Source organism: Mauremys mutica, chromosome 10 (assembly GCF_020497125.1).
Source record: "Mauremys mutica isolate MM-2020 ecotype Southern chromosome 10, ASM2049712v1, whole genome shotgun sequence".
Lineage (NCBI taxonomy): Eukaryota > Metazoa > Chordata > Testudines > Geoemydidae > Mauremys > Mauremys mutica.
Genome location: NC_059081.1, coordinates 68,485,149 through 68,509,413, shown reverse-complemented (window position 1 = coordinate 68,509,413; position 24,265 = coordinate 68,485,149). Strand labels below are relative to the sequence as shown.

At 49.6% G+C, this 24,265-nt stretch overlaps 2 protein-coding genes across 3 annotated transcripts in view; both read right to left on the bottom strand.

Moving 5' to 3' along the window:
- Window positions 1–2,416, bottom strand: part of UBE2F (ubiquitin conjugating enzyme E2 F (putative)) — a 177,818-nt gene extending 175,402 nt beyond the window's left edge. The window contains exon 1 of the mRNA XM_045033077.1: window positions 2,243–2,416. The gene's annotated coding sequence lies outside the window, so the exon portion shown is untranslated. The remainder of the gene's footprint in view (window positions 1–2,242) is intronic.
- Window positions 2,417–4,072: 1,656 nt separating this feature from the next.
- On the bottom strand, window positions 4,073–23,801 carry LOC123378322 (speriolin-like protein). Of its 2 annotated transcripts, none has more exons than XM_045031916.1 (5): window positions 23,690–23,801; window positions 12,680–13,024; window positions 9,262–9,600; window positions 6,728–6,873; window positions 4,073–5,772 (listed from the first exon to the last, which is right to left on the bottom strand). In XM_045031916.1, exons 2-5 carry the CDS (start codon window positions 12,681–12,683, stop codon window positions 5,446–5,448), a joined length of 816 nt encoding a protein of 271 aa, XP_044887851.1. In that variant the 5' UTR covers window positions 12,684–13,024; window positions 23,690–23,801; the 3' UTR covers window positions 4,073–5,445. The 2 variants fall into 2 exon arrangements, with proteins under 2 accessions (XP_044887851.1, XP_044887850.1); XM_045031915.1 differs by lacking the exon at window positions 23,690–23,801 and adding an exon at window positions 17,426–17,725.
- Window positions 23,802–24,265: the final 464 nt, after the last annotated feature.

The following is a 24,265-nucleotide window of genomic DNA, read 5'->3' as shown; positions in this document are numbered from 1 at the left end:
TAGGTCCCCAGCACCAGAATTCATCTCCCCACATATCCCTGTCCAGGCGCCTTGTTTTCAGCCTGCAGGGAGATTGTTCCCTGAAGGCCTGGCTGGCTGTGCTCTGACGCCTGTCCCCACTTCAAGGAGTGCCCAGTGGGGATGCTGCAGCTGCTACTCCGCAGGCCCATGGCTGCAGAAGGCAGGCAATGGGGTCTGCGCAGACTGGCAGGTTTACAATCCCGGGGGCAAGCCAGGAAAGGGTGAGGAGGCAGGAGGTGATGGCCTGGCCCTTCCCACGAATGGTGGTGTCTGTAGCACCCACTCTTCTGTACTGCAGCATCCATCACACAACCCCCCCCCCCCCGCAGCCTTGCCATCAGCCTGGCTTTCCCGTCTTACTCAAAAAGGGGCAGGGCTGGGCCTCAGCCACCTCTTTGCGCCTCTCCTCCCCAGCAACCACTCACGCTGGCCTGAGGCTCGCCAAAGCACACTGGTGTTCAGGAGTCAAGTGCCAGGGAGGGACTGGCCTTTGGGCTGACGACAGCTCATTTTCTTTGGCCTTTCCACAGCTGTCCAGTGAACCCCACCCTCCCAGCACGCAGACAACCCTGACCGAGGAGCCAGCTGCAGAACCCACAGACAGCCATGGGGAAGCTGGCTCAGAGCAGGACTGGCAGCTGTTGTGGTTTTTACAACTTTCCAAGAATATTTTACAGAAACCTGAACTACCATCCAGTGTTGAGAGCCACATTTTGCTAAAAGTGCACAGTTATTAGGAAAACCTGTTTTTGAAAACCTTTTTTTTTAAACCAAACCCCAAACACTTTGACTGAAATATTTTGGGGGGCTAGCTTTTCATAACCTTCCTTCCCCAACCTCACCCCCCCCAAAAAGCAACAAATTTTCATTTGCATCAAAAAGCCAAATTTCACTGAAAGAAAAATATTGCTGTGAAAGGACAATCCCAGGCAGCTGTGTGTGAAGGAGAGAAGTCACTCGCCAAGAGTGCAACTCTCCGAGTGGCGGCTGTGAATCCATCTCCCCTGGGGTGGGGGTGGGGGGCGAGGGGTCACCAGACTGTGTCCTGAGTCTGTGAACAGGACAGTGCTCTCCGTACCATGTCATGCACAGGAAGCCCTAGCACCTGGGTCCCACATGGCCCTCCTGCCTCTGTGCCCCACCAACCCCATAGAACCTTCCCTCCTGGTGAGCTGAATCCCTCCAGAGCAAGGGGACACAAGCAGCCACAAATACATTCACTGCACTGCCCTCTGCTGGCCTATGCTGCTTAGCCACAACAGGCAGGGACATCTCCCCCCAGCCGTGGTTTCTGATCCTTAGAGCCATTAGCAGTTGTCAGGCAGCTCTGCCCAGGCACGCAGTGGTGGCAGGATCGGGGAGAGCAAAGGTGAGCTCTCTGTTCCCCCCTCTATTACCAACCAGCTGGGTGCCTCCCCACGGAGATGGACGCTGTCATGAAAAGGTACAAAAGGGATTCGGACAAATCTGAAAGCTATAAAAATAGCACTTGAGTGTGTCCTTCCTAGACGACGGGTAATGAATGTGAGACATGCATAGCCGTGCGTCAGCAAGGAAAGAGTCTTGTCAGGCATGCAGTGATCTGTGCAATATTGCACCGCCAGAACGTGAGGCTGCCACAGCTCCCACTCTGCCCCTGGAAAGGGGGCAGCTCCGAGTCACTGGATTTAACATCGTGATAAGTTCTGCTCTACGGTGTATATCATAGGCAGCTTCTCAAAGACAATGCGAGGCTGGAAAAAAAAGGAAGGGGGAGGCAGATCCCCAGAAGTGTCAATAGCCTACACCAGCATGGCCCCTTGCACTACTTTGTTTGAGGACAAGAAAAGAGACAAGAGATGAAATGGGCCGGGCCAGGGCAGCCGATTCGGCACATACCCTCAGCAGCCTTTCCTGATTCAGAGCCACAGTGGATTTTAATGTTGCTTGGCAGAAACATAGGGAAGGGGGTCTGAGGCGCTGCTTGGCTCCGGGACAGCAGTGCCTCCTGTGGTGGGGACTAAAAGGGTGCCTCTTCTGGCAGGAGGAAGTAGTAGGGAAGAGTCCAAGAAGCCACCCTCTCTCGCAGCAGTAGTGCCTATGGGCAAGTCCAGGGAGGGCAGGGGAACCCAGTCCCACCCTACTCCACCGGGTTCCAACCCAGGGCTCTTCAAAACCAGTTATCCTCTTGCAGGATTCAGATCTCCATATCCCCAAGCGCATACCCTGGGTCGCTTCCTACCCTTAGTCCCAGCTCTGGTATCTCCTCTGCTGGTAGCGGCGCGTCGTCCCCTTCGGGCCCCACAGTCGCCTGGGCTCCTGAGGTGTAATCAGGGTCTTCGGCCTCAGCAGCTTGGAGTCCCGGCAGCTTCTTAGCAGGATCCTGCAGCATGTGTCTGCTCTCCTCCTCAGCCAGCCCAGACTGAGCTGAGCTGCTTCCTTTTATACACTCCCTTCACTGGGAGTCTGCCCAGCAAGGGTGAGGGGGCAGGGCTGCTTGGGCCCAGAGCAGTTTGTTAACCCCTGTGTCACCAGTGCGGGGTTGATACACCCCATCACAGGCCCAGATTCAAAAAGGTATATAGGTGCGTAAGTACCTTTGTGAATCAGGGCCTAGGTGCATATCCCTTTGTGCACGCAGACAAAAAGACACTCGTCTTGTGCAGACCCAGACGAAGGCAGCAATCCCAGCACCACCTCTGCACCCCTCCTTTATATCTCCTGAGAAATGGTATTTCCGAACTTCAGGCTGCAGAGAACACCATACTGCATTATGCTCTAGCCTCTCACAAGAACTAGCCAGGGGAAGGAAAAACTTGTGGCATTTGTGTGATGTTTTTAGCCTCACACAGAAAAAAAAAAAAAACCAACTACTCTTAGCTGACCTTCCTATGCACATCCGCAGGGCTTGCACAGGACCACATGGCACTACAGCAGGCCTGCACAACATGCGGCCCACGGGGGGATTCTAAATTTCCCGCACACGGTGCTCTGCGGGCAGCCCAGAGCCCTTTAAATCCCAGCCGCGGCCGGGATTCAAAGGGCTGTAGGCTGCCCGCAGCCACGGGGAGCCCAGAGCCCTTTGAATCTCAGCCATGGCCGGGAATCAAAGGGCTCTGGGCTTCCCGCAGAGATTCCCGGCCGTGGCTGAGATTTAAAGGGCTCAGGGCTCCCCGCCGCTACGGGCAGCCCAGAGGCCTTTGAATCCCGGCCGCGGCTCCAGCGGATGGGCTGGGCCTGGGATTTAAAGGGCTCGGGCTCCCCTCAGCGGCAGGAGCTCTGGGCCCTTTAAATCCCTGCCCCAGCCCCAGAAAGCTCTGGGTTCCCCCAGCCACCGGAGCCCAGGGCCCTTTAATTTGCCCCTGAGGGCTCCCAGCCACCTCTTCAGCTGGGAGCCCCTAGTTGATTTAAAATCAAGTATCACCTCCCCAACCCCAACCTTCCTTTTTGGCCCACAGCTGTTTTGGTGGGGCAGCGCTGGGGAAGAAGGGTTTGTTTGTGCAGGGCTGGGCGGTGCTGTAGCAGGGTGTTTTCGCAGGGCCGGGAGGTTTCGGCCCTCAGCTGTTTTCTTTGGAGTAACGTGGCCCTCGCCGCTTTACAAGTTGTGCAGGCCTGCTCTACTGTAACACTGGAGCTGTAGCACTGGGAGTTTCCTAGGCAGCAGTTGTACAAGTGCTCAGTAACTGTATTGGAGCATTGGGGCCATAGTGCTGTGAACTTCCTCGGCAGCAGTGGCACAAGCCTTCGGAGGCCCTATGGGAGTGTCAGGGCTGCGGTATTGCGAGCTTCCTCTGCAGCAGACACACAAATGCTGTGCGGAACATCTGCACCACAATATGGCGAGCTTCCTTCGCAGAGGCGGCATAGCACACAGTAAGCGCTAGGGCTGTGGTGCTACTCAGGAGCAGTGGCACGAGCAAGCCTTGCATTTCAGGGTTACAGAATAAAGGTTCAGGCACCTGTCTCAGGTAGGAGCTGTTTCACTATTTCACCACCTTTCCTTCCATTCCCATAGAAGAAAACCAGGCCAGTTAATTTGCAGATTCTTTAATACTTTTGCAGCAACCAGCGTGTTTCAAAGATTCTGTTGTATGGCTAATTTTCAGGCAACCAATGCGCAGATACGAGAGACTTGTCTGCAGACCAGGAGCTGAGGACTGCTCCTCTATATCAACATACAGCCTGGTTGTAACTGCAGAGACATGGCCCATCTCTAGCGTTATGTGGTATATCGGAAAAGAGCGAAGGAATTCCAGACAAGAAGGGCTGCATTCGTTATACCACAGCTCAGCTTTCGGACCAGACTGATTTTCTTACTGAGCGAGAGAGTATTTTGGATGACTGTTTAGGCCCTGTGACTTCCTCTCCTAGCACCCCTCATCCTCAGATCCCAATGTCACAGCCCTGGTGTCTTTCCTCCCTTCAGAGGAATTAGAGGATTCCTGACCCATGTTCACGTTGGATCCTCCTGCAGTAGCTAGAAACCTCACAAATAAAGAACCCGGTTCTGCAACTCTTACTCACGTGGGTAATCCTTCTTCGTACCAATGGGATTACTCAGACAAGCAAGGGCTAGTCTGCTAAGAACGGATCAGTCTGAAGGCACTTGTTATGCAAAAGCAAACAGTAATCATTGTTACCCAATGCCAGTTAAAACTTCAACAGGCTTGCAGCTTTCCAGGGGAACAGTGGTGCAGGGCCCCAATTCACCAGGCCTCCAACGCAGAGGAGCCATAAACTCAGTTTAATGGTCTGCCTAAGCCAGGTTCCTGGCCCATAGGATACACAATGAGATGAGCTTTTCCAGCCCTAGATGAAAAAGGTGGCAGCTCTAAAGTCAATGGAGTCAAAGGCAGCTGTGTAACCCCGGTGCGTCTCTCCCCTGCGCTCTTTTTTTGGATCGTGTTTTGTTCTATAAACATCAAGAGGGCATGAAAAGCCGTCCAGCAGCAGGACAGGCATGGCTGGTGCACCAGCCCATTTGGCTCTTACTATTCATTACAGTCAGAAAGGTGAGTATGTACAAGCAGGATGTGTTTCATCCCCTTCCCCAGTGTCCGTCACAGAACCTCCTACTGACTTTAGAGCTAGCCACAGCAGGTGGAAGCTTTCCCAGCTTCGAGTGCAAAGTTGATCCCGCCATTTCAGGGGGTGGAAAGTGTGATGGTGGGGAGGGGAAAAGGGACTGCCCTTGGCCTGCTGGCTTTTCCTGTTGGAAGCGGAACAGAGGCTAGGATAGGATAATAGAAAAGAGGATGGGAAAAATCTAGAAACCTATCACATTAAAAAACAAACACACACAGTATTCCTGCTGGAGCTAACTGCTCGGACTGAGCCTCATGACATAGATACAAAAAAGCCATGTCTGTATTTAAAACTCATGCTTTTGAGTTCATGTCTATGGGAGGATTGTTTTGCCAGCGGGGGGTACGTGAGCAGCATCCACTACCAAGCAAACAGAGGTCTACTGTCTTCCTTGGAGAGTTCACACAAACAGTTCAGCAGCAGCAAAGTGTCGCCGAGGAACTTGGATGGGACGATGTCAATCACGACCTTGCGCAGATCCGCTGGGCTGCTGTGGAGCGGGCTGGAGTGCACGTCTGGCCGTTGTTTCAGGATGCCATAGGTGTTGATCAGGAACTCGCTGAACACCGGGTGCACATCCCGGTTGTAGCCCATCTTCTCGAGGCGTGCGGCGAGGGACAGGTACCGCTGCATCATGGCTCGGTGCTTTTTCTCATCCATGGAGCCATCCAGGCACTTCATGGAGGCCTAGGAGGTTTAAAAAGCCAGGGAGAAGCTGTTAGCTCCTTTCATGGATAACCATGGGCAGGCCCCAGGGGTTCCTAAAGCCACCACTTTCTCGCTGCATCCAAAGCATCCCAGTCTGTTTGCAGCTCAGCGATGACAGTGCTGGAAACTGGCAATCTGGAGAATGAAGTCCCAGTACAGCTGCGTAAGGGACACAGCAGGGCCAGCCAGGGATGAATTAAGCTGCATTAAGATGCAGCGATAGCTGAAGTTGAATGGTGTCCCAGACTCTGCAGGCCTCACCTGGCTGGAGGGCTGCACATTGGCCATCCCTCCATGAACCCTAGGCTTTCTACACACAGCTAACGAGCGACTGTATGGAGAACCAACTCCCCCACAGAACATGGGAGTTTTTTTAGCGCTCACCATGCTTGTTACTGTGGAACACAAGCCCCACCCCTGCCCCTTGGCTACCCGGCTGTCATCCCCCATGTGGCTGAATGTCCCAGGGAAGAGGGCAGACCTGCCAGCTGGGAGAGAGTTGGTGCCTCTCCCCTCATTCAGTTACCAACTTTAACAATCAGTATTTCTCCCTGACTGACAGCCACTTCCATGGCAGACTAAATTCAAAATGTCCATGGAAATCTTTCATTTTGTCAAAATCAAAATGTTTTGTTCTGATTCTGACTTTTAAAACACTATTATATTATGCAACAGAATATAAAGTTTAAAAAACTGAAATGAAAATTTGTTTCAAAATGGAAAAAAATCCCAAAAAGGTTCTGTTCTGAAATGGTCCATTTCAACCTGATTGATAGGTTGTTTTTCTATTTTTCTTTCTAAATTAATTTTCACCAAAAATGACATGTTTCCATGAAACTTTTTGCTTTCAGCAAATGGACACTGTCCCATTAGAAAATTTCCAGCCAGCTCTATGCACCATCCTCTCCCTCAGCAGATTCAAGGAAGGACTTACCTGTTTGATTTTCTCAGGAATGTTGGACACTGTGTAGCCGTAAAGTCTCGTTACTCCAGGAAACACATAAGCAAGGATGCGCCTGTCTAGCTGGAAGGCAATTTCACCCACTATGCGGCCACTTTTCTTGCTGTTCAGCTCAAGCTCTATATGAAAGACAGGCTGGTTGTTAGTTACATAGTAACTTAAGGCAGGAAGACCAAATGTTTTCACCATGCTTAGATTCAGGTTAAAGTTTTACAGCTTGGTTTGAGCCAGATGCCAGGAGAGAGAATATATAAATCACACAAGTTATATACATAGATGTGCACATGTACAACCAAACACAGCACTGACTTCCCAGTGCTATGCACGAACTGGATAACATCTGCCTCCTTAAACGGATTGGTTCTATAAATACGCGTGGAAATGGACTTTGGAAATAAATACATGTATAAGGAGAAGAGCAGGTCACATTCAGGGCTTTTCTCAGCCATAAAAGCTCCATTGCCCTTCCAGATGGGCTTATCCACACTAGGGTCAGGCCTGCACTACAAAGTTTTGCTGACATCACTATGTCAGTCAGGGGTGGGAAAAAATCATGCCCCCCCAGCAACAGAACTGCCAGTGTAGACGCAGCTATGTCGACAGAAGAGTGCTTCTGTGAGCATAGGCAACGTCGCATGGGGAGATGATGTTACCATGCCAGCAGAAAAACTCCTTGTGTCAGCATGAGCGGTGTCTGCATTAGGGGGCTCTACCGCATACTGTAGTGATAAAGCCATGCTGACAAAGGCTCTGTAGCATAGAGGTATTTAAAAATCATATTGGGGGACCCCAGGTTCACCTGGCCCTTATGAACACATTAAAATACATGCTTGCCCTGTGTACACTACGACTTTGAAACATGTTAATTAAAACATAGAATCATAGAAATGTAGGGCTGGAAGGGACCTCAAGAAGTCATCCAGCCCAGCCCCCTGCACCGAGGCAGGAATAAGTACATCTAGATAATTTCCTAGTTCGATTATGAAAATGTCATGGGGGACTGTGTCAAAAGTCTGACTAATATCAAGGTATATCAAGTCTACTGCTTTCCCCCTTATCCCCTAGGTCAGTAAGCCTCTCAAAGAAGGAAATTAGGTTGTTTGGACATAATCTGTTCTTCACAAATCCATGTTAGTCCCTATAACCTTATTACCCTCCAGGTGCTTACCAATTGATTTTTTCAGTAATTCGTTCCAGTATCTTTCCAGATATCGAAGTTAGGCCGACTGGACTATAATATCCCATGTCCCCTTTGTTCCTCTTGTTAAAGATTAGAACTGTGCTTGTCCTTCTCCAGTCCTTGCAATCTCACCCACCCTCCATAAATTATCACAACTAAACGCTAAAGGCTCCCAGGTTGCTTCAGCTAGTTCTTTATCAGGCCCTGTTGACTTGGACAGACCTAAGTTATATTCTATAACTTGTTATTTCCCGATTTTGGCCGATGTTCCTTCCCCCTTGGTGTTAATATTAATTGTGTTGAGTAAATGGTCACCATTAAACCTTTTTTAGTGAATATTGAAGCAAAATAGGCATTAAACACCTCAGCTTTCTGGATGTCATTAGCTATTAGATCACCTTCCCCAGTAAGTAGGGAACCCACATTTCCTTCACCCTGCTTTTACTCCAAATGTGTTTACAGAACCTCTTCTTATTGCCTTTTATGTCTCTCGCTAGGTGCAATTAATTTTGAGCCTTAGTCTTTCTGACTTTGTCCCTACACGTTTGTGCTATTCTTTTGTACTTCTCCTTAGTAATCTGTCCATGTTTCCACTTTTTGTAGGATTCTTTTTTGATTTTTAGGTCATTAAAGAGGTCCTGATGGAGCCATATTGGACTCTTAAGAACATAAGAATGGCTATACTGGGTCAGACCAATGGTCCATTTAGCCCAGTATCCTGCCTTCCAACAGCAGCCAATGCCAGTCCTTCAGAGGGAATGAATGGAACATGTAATCATCCCTTGATCCATACCCCCCCCCCCAACCCATTCCCAGCTTCTGGGCACTTCAGAGCATGGTTTTGTATTCCTGCCCATCCTGGCTAATAGCCATTGATGTACCTATCCTCTGTGAACTTATCCAGTTGTATTTTTTTTGACCTGTTATACTCTTATTCTTCTTCCCATCTTTCCTTTGCATCAGGATAGTTTGCAGTTGTGCCTTTAATATTGTCTCCTTGAGAAACTGCCAGCTCTTCTAAACTTTTTCCCTTAGATTTTCTTTACATGGAAATTTACCCACCACTTCTCTGCGTTTGCTAGAGTCTGCTTTTTAAAAATCAATTGTCCTTATTCTGCTGCTCTCATCACTCCTTCCTTTCCTTAGATGCAAAGTGTTGGTGATCAAGTTTTAAAAGATGCCTTTTATTCTAGAGTGGACAAGCTCTAGGGCATCAAAAAGCCCCCGCTCCCCCATGCTTGCAGAGATAACTTGTGACTGGAGTTAGTTAAGCCCATCCTTAGCTACTGCTATTAGCAGCAAGGCCAGGGTGAAATCACATCATTACCGTTTAAATAATAGGTATGGGACTTGCGTGGCTCATCTCCTCCTGGGCTCTCTGAGAACCAGACTCGCTTTTTCCTGTGCATCTCTTCCAAGTCCAGGGACATTTTCTCGCCCACTATGTCCCGTGTGCTGTTTATAAGGGGGACTGGCTTCCTTGGGGGAATTCCTGGGGGAAATGGCTCAGATGTTTTGAAGTGTCCTGGGAACACAAGCTGTGCTTGGGCCCCTTCCTTGTTTGAAATGCTGAGGGGATTTGAGGAAACAAATTCTCCAAGAGACGATGGCTGGGGCTGACTCAGCAGGTCTGGTGCATTGAGGACACTTCCATGCTGCTGGTAAGCTACAACAAAGCAAAAAGAGGTATAGGATCAGAGTTAGCCACGGCTTCATATAGATTTCCAGTGAAGAGGACCCTAGAAATCTAGAGGGCCTAGCTCTGATTATCTGTGTAGGTGTTTATGAATGTAAATCCAAGTGCCTGCTTAGTGCTTCTCATTTTGGGGATCTCAGTGTTGATTCTAGAGGATATCAGACAACATTCAAAACTGGAAACACACCCGCTTGCCCAGCTCTCGTCACACAAACATAATTGGACACAACTCAGGAGGGTTTTCTGTGTTCAAAGAGAGCTTTGGCTGGAAGAACAGGCGGTGAGAAGGTCAGAGTTGAGGTGCACTGGCAGAGTTGTCAGTGGCATGGGAAACTCCATGGTTTTTTCTAGTCACTGCTCCCATAGAATATCCCATAGCCAAGGACAAGTGTATTGAGGAGTCGAGGGAAGCTGGCTGTATTTTAAAGAAACCTTATTGAGGTTGCAGGAACAAACCATCCCGATGTGTAGGAAGAAAAGTAAATATGGCAGGTGACCAACTTGGCTCAACAGTGAAATCCTTGCTCGTCTTAAACACAAAAAAACAGCTTACAAGAAGTGGAAGATTGGACAAATAACCAGGGAGGAGTATAAAAGTATTGCTCAGGCATGCAGGAGTGAAATTAGGAAGGCCAAATCACACTTGGAGTTGCAGCTAGCTGGAGATGTTAGGAGTAACAAGAAGGGTTTCTTCAGGTATGCTAGCAACAAGAAGAAAGTCAAGGAAAGTGTGGGCCCCTTGCTGAATGAGGGAGGGAACCTAGTGACAGAGGATGTGGAGAAAGCTAGTGTACTCAATGCTTTTTTTGCCTCTGTCTTCACAGACAAGGTCAGCTCCCAGACAGCTGCACTCTGCAGCACGGTATGGGGAGGAGGTGACCAGCTTTCTGTGGGGAAAGAAGTAGTTCGGGACTATTTAGAAAAGCTGGACGAGCACAAGTCCATGGGGCCAGATGCGCTGCATCCGAGGGTGCTAAAGGAGTTGGCCGATGAGATTGCAGAGCCATTTGAAAAATCATGGCGATCGGGGGAGGTCCCGGATGACTGGAAAAAGGCTAATGTAGTGCCCATCTTTAAAAAAGGGAAGAAGGAAGATCCAGGGAACTACAGGCCAGTCAGTCTCACCTCAGTCCCTGGAAAAATCATGGAACAGGTCCTCAAGGAATCAATCCTGAACCACTTAAAGGAGGGGAAAGTGATCAGGAACAGTCAGCATGGATTCACCAAGGGCAAGCCATGCCTGACTAACCTAATTGCCTTCTATGACGAGATAACCGGCTCTGTGGATGAGGGGAAAGCAGTGGATGGCTATTTCTGGACTTTAGCAAAGCTTTTGATACAGTCTCCCACAGTATTCTTGCCAGCAAGTTAAAGAAGTATGGGCTGGATGAATGGACAGTAAGGTGGATAGAAAACTGGCTAGATGGTCGGGCTCAACGGGTAGCGATCAATGGTTCCATGTCTAGTTGGCAGCCGGTATCAAGTGGGGTGCCCCAAGGGTCGGTGCTGGGGCCGGTTTTATTCAATATCTTCATTAACGATCTGGAGGATGGTGTGGACTGCACCCTTAGCAAGTTTGCAGATGACACTAAACTGGGAGGAGTGGTTGATACGCTGGAGGGTAGGGATAGGATACAGAGGGACCTAGACAGAGGATTGGGCCAAAAGAAATCTGATGAGGTTCAACAAGGACAAGTGCAGAGTCCTGCACTTAGGACAGAAGAATCCCATGCACTGCTACAGACTAGGGACCGAATGGCTGGGCAGCAGTTCTGCAGAAAAGGACCTAGGGATTACGGTGGACGAAAAGCTGAATATGAGTCAACAGTGTGCCCTTGTTGCCAAGAAGGCTAATGGCATTTTGGGTTGTATAAGTAGGGGCATTTCCAGCAGATCGAGGGATGTGATCATTCCCCTCTATTCAGCACTGGTGAGGCCTCATCTGGAGTACTGTGTCCAGTTTTGGGCCCCACACTACAAGAAGGATGTGGATAAATTGGAGAGAGTCCAGCAGAGGGCAACAAAAATGATTAGGGGACTGGAACACATGACTTATGAGGAGAGGCTGAGGGAACTGGGATTGTTTAGCCTGCAGAAGAGATGAATGAGGGGGGATTTGATAGTTGCTTTCAACTACCTGAAAGGGGGTTCCAAAGAGGATGGATCTAGACTGTTCTCAGTGGTAGAAGATGACAGAACAAGGAGTAATGGTCTCAAGTTGCAGAGGGGGAGGTTTAGGTTGGATATTAGGAAAAACTTTTTCACTAGTAGGGTGGTGAAGAACTGGAATGGGTTACCTAGGGAGGTGGTGGAATCTCCTTCCTTAGAGGTTTTTAAGGTCAGGCTTGACAAAGCCCTGGCTGGGATGATTTAGTTGGGTTTGGTCCTGCTTTGAGCAGGGGGTTGGACTAGATGACCTCCTGAGGTCCCTTCCAACCCTGAGATTCTATGAGGGAAGTTTGGTGAGGATGTATTGAGCAGAGTAATTGGAGAGTGCAAGGTTTGGTGAGAGCTGGCTCAGCCCTGACCCCTTCTCCATCACGTCTTTCCCTGTGGTCCTTTTGGGTGCACCCCTCTCTGCAGTGGGGCTGGTGGGAAATCAGCCTAGGGCCAAGAGCCAGCTGGTTTGGGGGGTTCCCGGCACTAACATTTCTGCCACTGTAGCGTTTAGCCACAGGGTCAGGCAAGCGTTTTGCCTCACTTGGATCCCTTTCAAGTTTTCCTGGAAGTCAGGGGACACACTGTGCCGCAGCCCAGATTTACGTCCTGCATCTGCCACAAGCAACTTGTTCACCCCAGAACAAGAGGAAGGGGACTAGCCGTTTCAGCTGAAAAAAACCCATATGAGACAAACCTAAATGCAATGTAACACGGATTCAGGGTTCGCCACGGCTTCTAGAGGACATGGTCCCTCGGACCAGCACTGATGCCCCTGCCCTTGTGACCTGATCCTGAGAAGCACAGACACCACTCAAAATGCTTACTGTAGTCACCTGAATGTTGAGGGCTCCCTGAAATCTTGAGCTACGATAGAGGGGTCATTTCTTACCCATCCCATATAAATGAGCCTTATCTCCTCCAGGTGAAGTGACATCTGTGAAGCAGACTTTCTTCAACCTTGAGAGGTCTATGGATTCTGGAAGCTGTTTCTCCACCCTGGTGGTCCAGGAAGTGCTGGAAAGCAGGATTGGTTTCCTCTCCCTGGGTGTAGGCTGAAGCCAAGTGGGATTATTGGGAATCCCCTTAAATGTAGCCTCTGCCTGGGCTTTGGGGCTGGACAGAGTTGCTTCCTCATTTGCAATGTGGAGAGGGGAATAACTGAACTCCTGCAGCAGTGAAGGGTGTAGGTGACTTGGGCTCTCCGGTGGCTTGATATCTCTTCCGTGAGGCGGGGCTATAACAGAGAACAGAACATATAGTGTTACCATTCATATAGTGTTACTCTGACAGCTGATCTCTTTTTCCTCTGGTGCTAGAATGACTATGAATCCCCCATGGGAGGTGCCATGTGCCTGCCAGAGCTTGGAAGCAGGGCAGTGTTTTCAGACACATTGCCAGTCAGGGCCGGGTTTATGAACTGCTGGGCCCAATTCGAATACCCGGTGGTGGTCCTGGGCTTCGGCGGCACTTCGGCAGCGGGGGGTCTGCTCCGGCACTGAAGGACCCCCTGCCGCTGAATTGCCGCCAAGACCCCCAAAGCAGACCCCCCTGCCGCCAAAATGCCACCGAAGACCCCCGGAGCGGACCCCCCACCGCCAAAATGCCGAAGACCCCCAGAGAGGACCGGCGCCAGGTGAGTAAATAAATAAATAAAAAGGCGCCGAGCTTGATTCCAGGGAATCGGAAGAGTCGGCCTAAAGCCGGCCCTGTTGCCAGTGAATCTTATTGGTACCCTTCAGTCATGTCCCCGGGTAGATAGACCCTTCCAAAGCTAGAGCTCCAGTGAGTGTGAAAAGACAGTCACCTGTTACAGCTACAGTGCAGTGCCCTCTCATGGAGAGAGAGAGAGGAAAAGCAAACAACAATTGGCTGGTGTCACGTTAGAAGATTGAGGTAGGTGGGGGTCATCTTAGAAGACAGGGAGGGTGACCCTGTCGCACCAGAGTGGAATCTTTTTACTGGAAGGGCTGTCATCAGAGAAAATAAATTAACAGGTGAGATCAGGTTATTTCTCTGTGTGGCCAGGAATCTTCGCTAGTGAGTTGTTACTGACAGTCCATGGAACAAGGAGAGTGAGGAACAGAACGCCCCATACACAGCCATTGCCAGGACTGAGTGCTTGTTTGGGATAATTCCTGTATTCTCTCTTTAAAGCCTGCCCTTCCTGCCAAAGGATGTGTTAAATAGACTGACATGAAGGTGTCCACCTTACACCACGTGGCTAAGGGATGGGCATGCGTTGCGAAACTTGTTTCCTGGGTCCCCGTGCCCTTCTGTCCAGGGGCGGTGCCTTAGACAGAACACACTTCACTGGGTCCACGTGGACCAATGTTGCAGCAGCAACAGGCAGAGGAAAGGGCTTTGCTGTTCAGAACTGGGGATCAGAAATGCCGGTTCTGAACATTGGCAATATGTCTCTGGGATGTGGGACCACAGACAAAGCTGGGCATTCCCCGAGCCACATCAGCCCATCACTTGCAATGGCACGTATCAGGGCAGGCACAACAACTGCCCTGTTACACCCATCTCTGGGGCTCACCCCAATTCCCCTCGGGGAAGTAATGATGAAAACACCCTCCCTAATGGGGCCTTTGGTTTCAGCGCTACAGCTGGGTGGAGATGCCCTGTCCCTGAGAATGAGTCCAGGAGCCCCCACAACCACAGATCTACTGCACTGCCTATACCTCACAAACAGCAGCCAGTTCTCAGCACTGGAAGAAGGGAGGAATGTAACATGCTGGAGGCACTTCTTCCAGATTCCCAAGGAGGATTTCAGATCAAGGAAGGGATGCCCAGGTTTTACACAGAGTCCAGAGCATGCAGGGACTGGTCTATGGTAATTCAATGAGTACTAAGCTTATATTCGTACAGAGCAGCCACTGGCAGTAATGCTCAGAGTTACCCACCTCAGTCTTAAATCAAGGCTTTTGGGAGACTGAAGGAGCTCCTGGGAACTACAGACACAACAGAGCACCCTATCAATCATCTGTCTGAATGATAGGATGACCATTGTCTATCAACAGTATTATAGGCCAGATCTTCACTCAGCTGATGTAAGCCAATGTTGCTCCATGACTTCAATGGAACCATGCTGGTTTGCACCAGATGAACATCTGGCTTTGTCTTCTGACAAGCCCTTGCTATCTTTGTCGTACCTGCAGGTCACCTTGGAGTAACAAACACCTGTGAGAGACTGGGAGGGTGTGTGTGGGGGGAGATTGGGCATTGCTGAAGGAAATCACCTTAGGAATCTGACTGGGGGATAAGGGATCTTTGAAACCTCACACTGTATCTGTCAGGGGGTAGCATTTTCCCTCCCCCACCCCTAGAACGTGTGATACTGCAGTCAGTAGAGCGGATTGCTTGGTGGACAGCTTAGTGAATCTGGGCAGTCTTGTCTGCAAAATAAACTGAGAGCTCCTCAGACAAGGCTGGCCATCTCCATGATAGACCCATTCCAGAAAGGATTCTGGAATACAGGGTCTTCTAAGTCCCTCCCAGTTTTGCTCAATGACCTTCTGGAAGTGCCATAACCTGCTGGTAAGACCCACGGACCTCTAGAAGGGAGATGTTGGGTGCATTGTTCATGTAGATTATCTACATAGGGTCATATACCATGCTCATCACCGTAGTGTCTTTCTCTTAGCAAGAACAAATTTCCAGTTTCTGATAGAGGAGGGGCTCAGATGGAGTGAAGGACTCGTATTGCGTGTCTGGGCGAGAGCACGCACACAGTTTGCTTGCAGCCAGAGAATTACTGTGTGACAGTTTAGAACTCCGTCTGTCCATGTGAGCTTATGGATGCCAGATTGATTTAATGAGTTCTCTGTATATTCACATCTTTAGAGATGTCCTTCCATCATCCCACTTGTGTTAAGGCGAGAGGGCCTGGTACCTGAATGGGACAGGTATTGAGGGCCATCAATAACTGAATAACCTTGCCCAAGCAGGACAATGGAGACAACTATCCAAAGGCTACTGACTTGCTGATGACTGATCTGTTGCAGCACATCGAAGATCAAGGAATGGAAAAAACCTCAAGGGAAGAACAGGAAGAGATGAAGGCATTAGAATCTGCTGTTAGAAGGGAGTTTTCTCTTGCACAGTAGAAGTGAGAGCCACAGTTCAAGACTGGGCCAGTGGAAAGAGAAGTTCTTAAGCAAGAGACACACAGGCTTTGCTATAGTTGTAACGTCATCCCCAAAGGGTGAAACAGTAGCACACAGGGTCCACGGCTTTGGTGGAACTCTGGGGAGCATGCAGTAGTGACTGGGGAGGTATGGGAGAGCTGGCACTGGTTTCAGGGCCTAGGTAGTGGCACTGCAGAATCCCATATCTTAGGAAGGGGCTAGATAGAGGATATGCACGCTGGGTGCGGGAGCCTAAAAGCCCAGAGCTTGCGACAATGAGTGGACTCTATCCAGACCCAGCGCACAGATCATTGAGTGGGTGGATCCAAGCACAGCAGCCTGGGGACTGTCCACTAGGGGGAGCTGTCATAAACAGATAGTTAAGGGTTAAAGTCTCTTTTACCTGTAAAGGGTTAACAAGCTCAGTAACCTGAGGAACACCTAACCAGAGGACCAATCAAGGGACAGGATAATTTCAAATCTCTGTGGAGGGAAGGCTTTGTCTGTGTTCCTTGTTTGCTCTGTGTGCTCTCTTTGGATCTAAGAGAGGCCAGACATGTTTCCAAGTTCTCCTGGAGTATTTCCTACTATCCAGTATAGTGAGTATTAGTTAAAAAGGCGGATTAGTCTTTTGAGTTGCTTTCTATATTGCAATTGTGTGTTTGCTGAAGGAATTCTTTATTTCTGTTTGCTGTTACTTTGATTATGCTGAGGAGGAGGGAGGGGAAGTCTCTCCAGTTTTTATAAGTTAGACCCTGTATTTTTGCATCCTGGTAATACAGAGAGAGTGTACAATCCCTCTTTGGTTGATTCAAGGAGTTTGAATCAGGTATCTCTCCTAAGCACTAGGAGAGGGGAGGGGGGAAATGGGTTGTTTCCCTTTGTGTTGAGATTCAAGGAGTTTGAATCACGTATCTCTCCTAAGCACTAGGAGAGGGGAGGAGGGAAATGGTTTGTTTCCCTTTGTGTTGAGATTCAAGTTTGAATCTGTGTTCCCCAGGGAAAGTTTTGGGGGAACAGGGAGTGTGTCAGACACTTAAAAACTGACTGGTGGCAGCGAGAACCAGATCTAGACTAGGATTAGTTTAGAGGAGCCCATGCAGATCCCCATCTTGGAACCCAAAAGCTCCAAGTGGGGGAGAAAACCTATGACAGGAACTCACCCAGGGCTCTCACCTATTACATTAGACAGGGGCAGCTCCAGGCCCCAGCATGCCAAGCACGTGTGTGGGGCGCTCTGCCGGTCGCCGGGAGGGCGGCAGGCGGCTCCGGTGGACCTCCCGCAGGCTTGCCTGCAGAGGGTCCGCTGGTCCCGCAGCTTCGGTGGAGCATCCGCAGGCATGCCTGCGGGAGGTCCACCGGAGCTGCGGGACCGGCGACCAGCAGAGCGCCCCCCGCGGCGTGCTGCTGTGCTTGGGGCAACGAAATAGCTAGAGCCGCCCTTGACATTAGAGGGCCATTACTCAAGAGAACAAAACAAGACAAATCATCCAGGTTCTCCTTACCTCCTTGTCTTGGGGAGCAGGCATTCGGATACACGGGAGCAGGATGGGAAGTGACAATTTGCCCTTCGTTGCTGTTTTCATAGTGCTGACTCAGTAACGAACGTAATTCATAGTTCTCCCGGAGCAACCTAACCTGATTTTTCAGGTATGCATTTTCGTTCTGAATTGTCTTCATCCACTCGTTATCATCTGTCATTGTCATCCTCCTTGTCCTTGGTGGAGTCAGTTGTAGCAGACAGCCTCAGCGGGGCAAGAGTCACCTGTCCCAGGGCTCGGAAAGGCCTACAGGAAACCTTAGAATCTTCCCACACCATTGTGATATCACTTGCTCTTAAAGGAACAGCTGAAGATAATTTCTTGGTGCAGAACGTCCCACGGAGCTCATCGCACTGTGTGCTCAACCCCATCCAACAGAAAACTCACAATGCTGTGTGCTCCAGTAGAGCTCTTCACCCACAGATTGTCTGCAAGTCTTGGTTCAAAAAGACATGCACACAAAGTGAGGCCTGGGCTCCTACTCAGAGATGACCAGTCCACTCGCTTTTCTAGGGAATAGATGAGTGGAACATATGCTCTTGGTACATGGAAATGGTAGAGGAACCTGTTTGTCTGGTCTCAGACCACTACGGTGTGCTGTGCTGCTGTTGGTGATACCCCAACGACTACACCTCTTCCCCTGGGCACAGAAGAGCTGACAGAAGAATGGAAGGGAAGGGACAAGACTGGAATTATAGGGTTTGGGGGTTATGAATAGAAGGGGGCAGACACTCAAGGGATGTTCACATACCTAATTTTTCAGCACCCCTCCAGTACAGATGGTGGCATAGCCAGGGCGGAGACTGCTCCCCTATGACACTGCTAAACCCCAGCACCCTCCCCATTTCTAGAAAGCAGAACGGCAGCATGCTCACACAGAGCCCACACCTGATTGGGGGAGGGGCAGATGCTCCTTGTGTCCTCAGTGAGATTTTGGGTACCACCACACATTTAGCTCCCAGTGCACAAGTCAGCTGGATATCCCTTCACTGTCTCACAACAGGTAGAACTAACCAAGCCCTGGTGAAAGAATTGCCTGCACCCTTGCCCTTCTCCCCAGGGCTGTTTCTGCGCTGAGCTGTCACAGGCTGTCACTCTTTTTGCGGATGCCATGGATGGGGTTGTGATATCTGTGTAATTTGAAGCGATATCCTGGGGAAAGCCATTCCTCACCTGGCACAGATAGGTGGGAGAACTGAGGAACTGGCCAAATCTCTACTAATGTCAAGAGGACTATTAAAGCATAAATACCAGTGTGATTTACCAAACTGTTTAAAACTGTTAAACTTCTGGTAAAAATTCAAACATGAACCAAAACACGAGTGAGCTCTTTTCAACATTTTGTTTTTCAAATCATCACAGGCTTATTTTAGGTTTCAAAGTAGCAGCCGTGTTAGTCTGTATCCGCAAAAAGAACAGGAGTACTTGTGGCACCTTAGAGACTAACACATTTATTTGAGTATAAGCTTTCGTGGGCTACAGCTCCACTTCATTGGATGCATGTAGTGGAAAATACAGTAGGAAGATATATCTCTCTAAGGTGCCACAAGTACTCCTGTTCTTTTTAGGCTTATTTTAATATCTCTTTACCCTTAATACCAATTCCCCTGTCTAATGCATGTGTAACCTGTGACACTCTATGGAATATGTGAAATGCTTTATATTATTAATCCTAAAATTGTAAAATTGAAATAAATTTGTACCAAATATGCCATGTAAGGTGTCAGTGAAAATGTTATGATTTGTCAAGTCTGATGCTCTTGTTTATATGTTTGTATCACCTTTGTATTGTAAGTTATAGATCTATATGGAATACCTGTATTTCAAACTTGTGCTGTGCATCTGGGTGACACCCCCAGATAGATCGGCATCAGCACTACCTAGCCTGTTCGAAGGCCCATCAAGGGTTGTCAACTATACAATGAACCCATTGAAAGGAATCAAGGACTACACCTTATGATTCAGCAAGACTTGTAGCCTGAGGCCTGGTCTACACTACGCGTTTAAACCGATTTTAGCAGCGTTAAACCGACTTAATGCCGCACCCGTCCACACTACGAGGCCCATTATATCGATATAAAGGGCTCTTTAAACCGGTTTCTGTACTCCTCCCCGACGAGAGGAGTAGCGCTAATATCGGGATTACCATATCGGAATAGGGTTAGTGTGGCCGCAAATCGACGGTATTGGCCTCCGGGCAGTATCCCACAGTGCACCCCTGTGACCGCTCTGGACAGCATTCTGAACTCGGATGCACTGGCCAGGTACACAGGAAAAGCCCCACGAACTTTTGAAATTAATTTCCTGCTTCCCCAGCATGGAGAGCTCATCAGCACAGGTGACCACGCACAGCTCATCTGCACAGGTAACAATGCAGTCTCCTGAGAATCGAAAAAGAGCTCCAGCGTGGACTACTCGGGAGGTACTGGATCTGATCGCTATATGGGGAGAGGATTCAGTGCTAACAGAACTGCGTTCCAAAAGACGAAATGAAAAAGTATTTGAAAGAATTTCCAAGGCTATGCTGGATAAAGGCCATAGCAGGGACTCAGTGCAGTGCAGAGTGAAAGTTAAGGAGCTCAGACAAGCCTACCAGAAAACCAAAGAAGCAGACGGAAGGTCCGGTGCAGGGCCAAAAACATGCCGCTTCTACGCTGAGCTGCATGCAATTTTAGGGGGCTGTGCCACAACTACCCCACCCCTGTCCGTGGATTCCGAGGTGGGGGTTGTAATCTCAGCCATGGCTGAGGATTATGCGGACGGGGAAGAATACGATGATGAAGCTGACGAAGATGACCTTGCAGAGAGCACACAGCACTCCGTTAGCCCCAACAGCCAGGAGCTTTTTCTGACCCAGATGGAATTAGCCTCCCAGCCCTCCCAAGCAACTATCGCAGACAATGAAGCCATGGAAGGGACCTCTGGTGAGTGTACCTTTGTAAATATCAAACATTGTTTCTTAAGCAAGCGTTTTTTAATGATTGATTTACCCTGAGGACTTGGGATGCATTCGCAGCCAGTAAAGTTACTTAGAAAAGTTTGTTAACATGTCTGGGGATTGAGCGGAAATCCTCCAGGGATATCTCCATGAAGCGCTCCTGGAGGTACTCCAAAAGCCTTTGCAGAAGGTTTCTGGGCAAGGAAGCCTTGTTCCGTCCACCATGGTAGGACACTTTACCACGCCATGCATGTAGCAAGTAATCGGGTATCATTGCATGGCAAAGCATAGCTGTGTATGGTCCCGGTGATTGCTGGCATTCAAGAAACATCCGTTCTTTATCTCGCTGTGTTATCCTCAGCAAAGTGATATCGTTCAGGGTAACCTGGTTGAAAATCAGGAATTTAATTAAGGGGACAGAGATGGCCATTTTCCTACTGGGTTCGTGGACAGCAGCTTAAAAAAAAAATCCTTTCCTGCACGTAGCCAAGCGGGGGGAGGGGAGAAGTGAAATACCGATGAGCTTTTTCGCATTTGGTCAGCAGGGATCTTCCCAGCTAACAGCCAGACGGTGGGGGAGGGGTGAAGGGGGGTGATTAGCAGTGAGCTTTCATGGTACCAGCCATGCGGTGGGGGGGGAGGGGTAAAGCACTCACTGCAGAAGCCGAAAGACAGTGGCTTACCATGGCTGCATGCAAGCTGAATTCTGATGCCCGGACCTGTGTCTGTGAGATCTGTAACCCCATAGCTGCAGTCACTCAGTATTAAGATGAAAAATGCGACCTTGTAGTGAAATCACATGTGCTATGAATAGTGAATAGTGCTGTTCACTGTGAAAGAGTATAACCATTGTTCTGTAAAATGTATCTTTTTAAATACTTCTCTCCCTTTTTTCCCTCCCTTATGCAGCTGCAAATTTTTCAAGCCTCCCTACTCCATCCCAAAGGCTAGCTCAGATAAGGCGGAGGAAAAAGAAGACGCGAGATGAGATGTTCTCGGATATAATGGAAGTAACCCGCAAGGAAAGAGCTCATCTGAATGAGTGGAAGGAGGTGGTATCAAATTACAGGAAAGATGCCAGTGAACGTGAGGACAGGAGGGACACCCGAGATGAGAGGTGGCGGCAGGAAGATCGGCAGGAAGATCAGAGGTGGCGGCAGGAAGATCAGCGGTGGCGGGATGCAACTCTGGGGCTGCTGCGTGATCAAACTGACATGCTCCGGCATCTGGTGGAGCTTCAGGAACAGCAGCAGGATCACAGAGTGCCGCTGCAGCCCCTGTATAACCACCCTCACCATGTTCCACATCCTCCTCACCCAGACGTGTAAGAACGCGTGGGGGGAGGCTCCGTGCACCCGCCCACTCCACCCCCGTGGACAGCCCAACCAGAAGGCTGTCATTACTGTGAAATTTTTTTAGTGGGCTTTTCCATCCCTCCTATCCTCCCAAACCACACCCGGGCTACCTTCTCAGTTATCTCCCTCTTTTTATAATGAATTAATAAAGAATACATGATTTTTAAACTATAGTGACTTTATTTCCATAAGCAAGCTGTAATCGAAGGGGGAGGGTGGGTTGCTTACAGGGAATGACTCAATCAAGGGGGGGTGGGTGTTCATCAACAAACACAGCAGTCACACTGTACCCTGGCCAGTGATGAAGCTCGTTTTCAAAGCTTCTCTGATGCGCACCGCTTCCTGGTGTGCTCTTCTAATCTCCCTGGTGTCTGGCTGCGTGTAATCAGCGGCCAGGTGATTTGCCTCAGCCTCCCACCCCGCCATAAAGGTTTCCCCCTTACTCTCACAGAGATTGTGGAGAACACAGCAAGCAGCAATAACATAGGGGACATTGGTTTGGCTGAGGTCTGAGCGAGTCAGTAATGTGCGCCAGCGCGCCTTTAAATGGCCAAAGGCACATTCCACCACCATTCTGCACTTGCTCAGCCTGTAGTTGAACAGCTCCTGACCACTGTCCAGGCTGCCTGTGTATGGCTTCATGAGCCATGGCATCAAGGGGTAGGCTGGGTCCCCCAGGATAACTACAGGCATTTCAACATCCCCAACTGTTATTTTCTGGTCTGGGAAGTAATTCCCTTGCTGCAGCCATTTAAACAGAGTAGTGCTTCTGAAGACGTGAGCGTCATGAACTCTCCCTGGCCATCTCACGTGGATGTTGGTGAAACGTCCCTTGTGATCCACCAGTGCTTGCAGCACCATGGAAAAGTACCCCTTGCGGTTTACGTACTGGGTGCCTTGGTGCTCCGGTGCCAATATAGGGATATGGGTTCCATCTATCGCCCCCCCACAGTTAGGGAATCCCATTGCAGCAAAGCCATCCACTATGGCCTGCACGTTTCCCAGAGTCACAACCTTTCATAACAGCAGCTTAATGATTGCTTTGGCTACTTGCATCACAGCAGCCCCACAGTAGATTTTCCAACTCCAAATTGATTCCCGACTGACTGGTAGCTGTCTGGCGTTGCAAGCTTCCAGAGGGCTATTGCCACTCGCTTCTCCACTGTGAGGGCTGCTCTCATTTTGGTATTATGGCGTTTCAGGGCAGGGGAAAGCAAGTCACAAAGTTCCATGAAAGTGCCCTTACGCATGCGAAAGTTTCGCAGCCACTGCGAATCGTCCCACACCTGCAACACAATGCGGTCCCACCAGTCTGTGCTTGTTTCCCGGGCCCAAAATCGGCATTCAATGGCTAGAACCTGCCCCATTACCATCAGGATCTCCAAAGCGCAGGGGCCAGCGGTTTGAGAGAATTCTGTGTCCATGTCCTCATCACTCTCATCGCTGCGCTGCCGTAGCCGCCGCCTCCTCGCCTGGCTTTGCAGGTCCTGGTTCACCATAGACTGCACAAGAATGCGCGAGGTGTTTAAAATGTCCACGATTGCGGTATTGAGCTGAGCAGGGTCCATGCTTGCTGTGCTATGGCGTATGCACAGTTCACCCAGGAAAAAAGGCGCGAAATGGTTGTCTGCTGCTTTCACGGAGGGAGGGGTGAGGCTGTACCCAGAACCACCCGCGTCAATGATTTTTGCCCCGTCAGGCACTGGGATCTCAACCCAGAATTCCAAGGGGCGGGGGAGACTGCAGGAACTATGGGATAGCTTCGGGATACCTACCCACAGTGCAACGCTCCAGAAATTGACGCTAGCCTCGGACAGTAACTCGGACACCGCCGAATTACTGTGCGTTGTGTGGCCGTGTGCAATCGACTTTATACAATCTGTTTTACAAAACCGGTTTATGTAAATTCGGAATAATCCCGTAGTGTAGACATACCCTGAGTTATGAAGAGCAGGCAGCGACTCCTGGAGTAAGCGAGGGGCCACAGACAGTGAAAAAGACAGCATGGCACAGTGCAACTGCAGGCAGGAATGGGTGTTGGCCACACAGAGCGAATCCCCAGAACAGCCTGGAGGGGGCACCATCTGCTGTGAGCACTTCTGTAAATCTGGTTCCAACTGTGGGTGCTGAGCACCTGAAAAAATCAGAAGCTGGGTATGCCTGCAGAGCACAACACCAGCAACATCTGCATGGCTTACATCAGACCAACCTCAAGCCCAAGACAGAAATGAAAATGGGCCAAGAGGATGAAAATAAGAGCCATGAATGGCTCAGAGACTGACTACATCAACCAGGAATAATAGGTAACGTATCAAAGAACGAGCCTAAACCTCCACTGATAGGAGATCGGCAGACATGCATCTACAGACACAGGTCCAACGGTACTGGAACCCTGTATGTGGACAACAGAAGGGAAGCTGGCACCTTACAGGGAATTGGTAAGGAACAATGCAGGGACCAGAGGTCACTGCTGCTGTCATGCACAGAGGATAGTTTAGGAGGATCCATCTC